Source organism: Indicator indicator, chromosome 6, assembly GCF_027791375.1.
Source record: "Indicator indicator isolate 239-I01 chromosome 6, UM_Iind_1.1, whole genome shotgun sequence".
Classification (NCBI taxonomy): domain Eukaryota; kingdom Metazoa; phylum Chordata; class Aves; order Piciformes; family Indicatoridae; genus Indicator; species Indicator indicator.
In genome coordinates this window covers 14,895,873-14,901,949 of record NC_072015.1, presented here as the reverse complement: position 1 = coordinate 14,901,949, position 6,077 = coordinate 14,895,873, and the positions used below count along the sequence as shown (strand labels likewise).

The 6,077-nt window shown below is 44.0% G+C and overlaps 1 protein-coding gene across 1 annotated transcript; it reads right to left on the bottom strand.

The window, feature by feature from the left end:
• Positions 1-5,680, bottom strand: NQO2 (N-ribosyldihydronicotinamide:quinone reductase 2). Its single transcript, XM_054381810.1, is given in 6 exon segments — positions 1-480; positions 1,876-1,977; positions 3,167-3,280; positions 4,263-4,393; positions 5,537-5,656; positions 5,659-5,680. Coding segments are annotated over 6 exon segments (663 nt in total). The 3' UTR covers positions 1-306.
• Between the last annotated feature and the right edge of the window lie 397 nt (positions 5,681-6,077).

Sequence of the window (6,077 nt, the reverse complement as noted above, 5' to 3'; positions counted from 1 at the left end):
TTACTGTTCCATTAGCAGCAGTGGTTTAATCAACAATTAAATATCACTTGTGTTATCAGTCACTTCTAGGCAGGATGTTGTGTCTATGAGCAAGGATAATTCTTCCCAAAGGGTTTTGCACCCATCATTGAGGAGAATCTCTCAAGAATGAAGATAAGTGCTACTTGTCAGCTAAGCTGCTAGCTGTGATACTCCAGATAGTCATAACACGTTTGTATTAGGAAATTAGCATTCAGATATTGAGATAAAGCACCAAAAATATTGGAAGAGAAAAAAGTCTGTTCTCTGTAGTTTTGTACATGAAGGTCACTTGAAATACCACTCAGATGAGCAGTTTATGGGCTCTTCCTTCCAAAGAGTCTTCAGACGTTGAGCCCAGGCAGTCAGCATCTCCTTCCTCTTCTCCTCAGAGACATGTTCTGGAGCAAAGCATATGTGAGGTGCGAGGACTTTGACACCACAGAAGTGCATGATTCCATGCTGGACTCAAAGCAAACAGAAATGCCTCAGTAAATAGTTGGTCTTCCACTTTCAGTTCAAGCACAAGGAAGACTCAACTCTGAAAGTGTTTCTCTGACCCAATACAAGGCAGGTTTCCTAAACCCTCTAAATCAGGAGAAGGGGAATAAATTGCAAAAGTTCATCACCTATCCTAGCAGGCACTACTGAAGGCTAAGCACTAAACAGAGTAGCATATAATACACTGAAAAACAAGACCAACTTAATTTGTTCTGCTCTGTGGAATTTATTTTTAAGGGCTATTAAACCTGCCAGAGAAACTGGGCTGACTGTGTAAAGCTTCTCATAGAATCACAGAATATATCTGATTGGAAGAGACCTTGAATATCATCCAGTCCAACCTTTGACCCAGCACTGAAAGGTCAACACTAAACCGTGTCCCTAAGCACATCAACTTGAACTCCTCCAGGGATGGTGACTCCACTACTGCCCTGGGCAGACCATTCCAATGTTTGATAACCCTTTCAGTGAAGAAGTATTTCCTAATATCCAGCCTAAACCTTCCCTGCTGAGGTTCTAACCGTTTCCTCTAGTCCTGTTGCTTGTCATCAAGGGGAAGAGGCTGGCCCCCTCCTCGCTCCAACCTCTCCTCAGGTAGTTATAGAGAGCGATGGGGTCTCCCCTCAGCCTCCTCCAGACTGAACAATCCCAGCTCCCTCAGACCCTCTTGATAGGCCCTGTGCTCCTGGCCCCTCCTGAGCCTCACTGCCCTTCTCTGGACATGCTCCAACACTTCAGTGTCCCTCTTGTAGTGAGGGGCCCAGAACTGAACATAACACTCAAGGTGTGGCCTCACCAGTGCTGAGTACAGGGGGCTGATCACCTGTTCCTGCTGACCACAGTGTTTCTAATACAAGCCAGGATGCCACTGGCACACTGCTAACTCATGTTCAGTCAACTATCAACCACTACCCCCAGGTCCCTTTCCAAATTGCGCCTTTCCAATCACGCATCCCCAGTCTGTAACTTGCAATAGTGTTGTTGTGACCCAAGTGCAGGACCTGGCACTTGACCTTGTTGAACCTCATGCAATTAGCCTTGGCCCATCGGTCTAACCTGTCCAGATCCAGCTGTAAAGCTACCCTACTCTCTAGCAGATTGACACAGCTACCCAGATTGGTGTCATCTGCAAACTTACTCCAGACTGAAATCAAGAGAAAGCAGCACAAAACAACTTCAAAACTATGTGGACTTTTAAAGTTGTCTCAAGATTTTAGAACCTAATTTATAATGTGCAGATGCTTGGAACTGACAATTTGTTATTGTATGTCATATAAAACAATAATACAACTGTTAATTTTTATTATTCCAATTATTTTTTAAGGCAAACAACACCCAAATATTCATACATTGTACCTGCATGGGCCACAGGAGGTAGCGAATATCACCATTGATGCTTTCTTTTGTATACATCTCTTTGCTTCCTCCAGTGGTGAAAGAAAACAGGCCTAATTTGTTCTGGAATTAAGAAAGCATCGTTGGAGTTAGGCACATTTAAAGCAGAGTTGCTGAAGGGTTCAGAAGGTGCTCTTGGAAACCTGGACAGGAGAAATTTCTAGGGGACATAATGTCCACTTCCTTCCCAGACCTTATGTGCAGCGGTAGATCTGAGGCAAAGCTCAACAACATGCAACTAGAGACTGGACTGTGTGTTGGGCCTGTGGGCAGAGACAGGTTAGCAAGAAAAGAAATTAGAAGTCTGACAGCTTTGAGCATTTTTCTCCCTGGTGCAATTCTTGGAAAGCTGAAGCTGGAAAGCACTCTGTTACTGAGAACATCCTTATTACAATCCTCCCTGGAATGCAGAAATTGAGCCCTACATCCCCCTTCAAACCTGGGCTTGCTTGTCACTTGCCAAGGAATAGTTTGAGAAGAAATCATTCCTCAGGTGCTTTACACCTCTGTGTTTCTCCTGCTTCTATGATGGTAGCCACAGACTTGTGCTCAGCTTCCATCCTCTCAGTTTTAGCTTCTGTAATGGAAATACCATTTTTCTAGCACAGAATCTGAACTGCCTTGAGCCTGTGCTCAGCACACAGCTATGATCACTGGGGACCTCTCCCATTCATCTGAGTAAGGCAGCTGAAATTTAAACAAATACCTGGAATTCTTGAGATCAGAAATTACAGGGATTAATATGCAGCAAACATAAATGTGAAACTAATATTGATTGTTACTACCTTTCAGACAGTTTTAACGTTCCAGAAAGTCACTCAACATGTTAGCAAAACATTATTTCAGGAGGGCATAAAGGCAGAACTCTGAACAAATATAATGGAACAGAAGGAACAACACCTTCAAGAGCAGTGCACAAATCTTGATCTTAACAAAGCCTTCTCAAAAATAGGAAGAGACTTTTTACAAAGGCATGCAGAGACAGGACAAGGGATAACGGCTTCAAGCTGGAAGAAGCTTGATTTTGATTAGGAAGAAATTCTTCCCTAGGAGGGTGGGGAGGCACTGGAACAGGTTGCACGGAGAAGCTATGAAAGCTCCAAGCCTGGAAGTGTTCAGAGCCAAGTTGGGTGGGGTCTTGAGCAACCTGGTCGAGTAGGAAGTGTCCTTGCCCATGGCAGGGGGGTTGGAACTAGATGATCTTGAAGGTCCCTTCCAACTGAAACCAGTCCATGATTCCATGAAAACATACCTTGAGCAAGCCAGAATCATAACAGTTTGGAAATTCATGAGCAAATCCTTGGACCAAGACTCTGTCCACCCAGCCCTTCATGATTGCTGGCATGCTGAACCAATACAAGGGAAACTAGGAAAAAGTAATTTTTTTTGTTAGTACAGAGTCCTGGCCATCCTTAGGCTTGGTTTGTGTGCAAAATCCTGTTTTCATTTGTTCAGATCTTGCATTTGCCTTCTCCTAGTTCTCTGTCAGGAGAGGCAGTAACTATGCTTGGCAAAAATAACTGAAGTGCTTGCCTCATTCCCCTCTCCTTCCCTTTCTCTTCCCTCCCCTTTTCCACCAGAACATACTCAACTTCATAGGACTGTGCAGACAGGAGGCAGAAAGCAACCACTTCCTTCAGGACTTGCTCTACTATACTTATCTCAGGAGCAGCAGTTTTAAAATTATGAAGTCTTACAGTAAAATGCTGACCTAAGACAAGGTCACATTGTAAATTTCATCTAGAATCACAGTGAAATATATCTAGGTTATGTGTAAGGCCAACAGGCACATATGGGAACATGCCCTGCATGAGCTGCAAGAGAAAGGGATAGCACTGGGCTGCCTGTTAACAGGGCACAGTTCTGACAGTTAGAATTATGGTCTTGTTTTGGACTCTGTGCTCCAAGTTGTTCAATGCAATCATTTCGGATTCAGGTACTGTGGGATCGGTTTTCACAAACCTTACACAATCAGGTCACTTCTGAATATTCATTTTTGAGCACTGTGAATTTTACACAGGTATTTAAGGTTCTGATTTCAGGGGCCTTCCTACTCTAAAAAGGGCAGTATAGTTGTGTGAAACTCTCATACCGTGCAGGCATAGGTAATGTTCACACATGACTCTTGGTATTTTCTAAAATCCAGGCCATATCAGAAAAACCTGACCCCTTGAAACTGCTGCAGACTGTTTTATGCCGATGGCAAAGGCACTGTCTCTTTTTACCCCAGATAGACTGCATGTTCCTAATGAAATCTATAATCTCACTACTGCTTTCCTATTGTTCCACCCCATATTATCACAACTGAAGCCTTTAAAAAATGCAATTTAAAATAATGAAATAATGACCTGAAAAATCAGTAAGTCTGCTTCCTGCACCTTCTTATGCTCTTCTACCAGGTCGCTGGACAGACTTCCTCTCTTATAAGCTTCCCATGTCTCCACACTATAATTAAACTGCTCTGGGTTGTGCAGACAACCTGGATGTAGAAGCAAACAGTCATTCCTTGCCCTGTTTCCAGCATTGCAGTTAAACACAAATTAAATCCACATTGCAATCTACAGTTTTGAGTTGCTGCTATCTGTTTTTTCCCACTTCTCTTTTTTTTTTTTTTTTGGTTTGTGGGTATTTTGCATCATCACAGATGATGGTGACTTGATTTCAAGCTGGAGAGTACTGTCATGTCTCAAAGTACTAAATCTTTCACCTTTATGTAGCAATATGAAGTGCAGTAAGATGACCTAAACATGGCTGTAGACTGATGATGCTGGTGTATTATTTAAGAGGATTTAAGAAAAGTTTACTAACTGTTCTGCCTCCGCGTTCGGAAGGTAACATGCAGCTGCTTTTCAGCCTCCTTACCTGGGAAACTCAGTAGGGGCTAGGGAACAATACTGGCTAGCTCTGCTGACTCCACTGCAGTTGGGTGAGCTGGCTCAAGTGTGTCTGAATTGGACAGTTACATTGACTGCTGATTCAACTCATAGATCATTATCTCCATCAGAAGAGAGACAGTAGCCTCATGAACTAAACTCTAGTAAGTCACAGAATGCTACCAGATGGCATCTCTCATCCATAAGAAATGGACTTCAGAGACTGATTGTGAACGTATGCTGAAGAACGTCCAGAGAAGGGCTACTAAGCTGGTGAAGGGTCTGAAGAACAGGTCTTGTGAGAAGCAACTGAGGGAACTGGAGTTGTTTAGTCTGGAGAAGAGGAGGCTGAGGGGAGACGACCTTGCTCTCTACAACTCCCTAAAAGGAGCTTGGAGCCAGGTGGGGGGCAGTCTCAAGTTACAAATGATAGCACAAGAGGAAACAGCCTCAAGTTGCACCAGGAGAGGTTTAGGTTGGGTACTAGGAACAATTTCTTCCCCAAAAGGATTGTCAAGGCCTAGAACGGTTTGCTCAGGGCAGTGGTGGAGTCACCATCCCTAGAGGGACTTAAAAGCTGTCTTATTAGCTGAGGGCTATTTGTACAAAAGAGGAGCAGCTATTTTTTTTTCTTGGGGGGGGGGGGCACACCTAACAGCACAGTTCTGGGCTGTTAATGCAGCAGGATAGAGAAAGTGAAATTCTGTCTTGTCATTATTGTTGAAAAATGCATATTTGGCTCCTCTCACCAACAATGTCACTTCTGGTGGCTCTTGGCTCAAACTGCATTGCATATAAATCAGACACCATGACACTGCAGCCCTGCTTGCTCAGTTCCTCCACGGCAACATTCTTCAGAGATCCATTGAAGGACTTGGGCTCCTGATGCGCATAGACTATCAGGACTTTTCTCCCTGGAGGCAGAGAAAACCATAAGATACCTTTGACTATAGAAGGCAGACACAAAAGAGCTTGTGGAACCTGTCCTTCATTGCTCTGTAGTGTGTTTTCCAAGCGGCACAAAACTAGAGGGAACAGAATGACAGTGGCAGCATCTGACTCCTGCTGAGCAGCAAAGAGGAACTCATCAGTAAATGCTCCCCACCCAGCAATCTGGTGGGACTCAGTGGAGAGTGGCCATGTTTCCACAGCACATCATGCTTTTCTACATCAGCAGCACCTAGTCCTTTCTCTTGAGTCAGCGTTTGTGTTCATCTGATTCCACTGCCCCCTCCATAAACCTCGCCCAATAGCAAACAAAAGCTGCCTGTTAGTTTAGCTCCCTAGGCT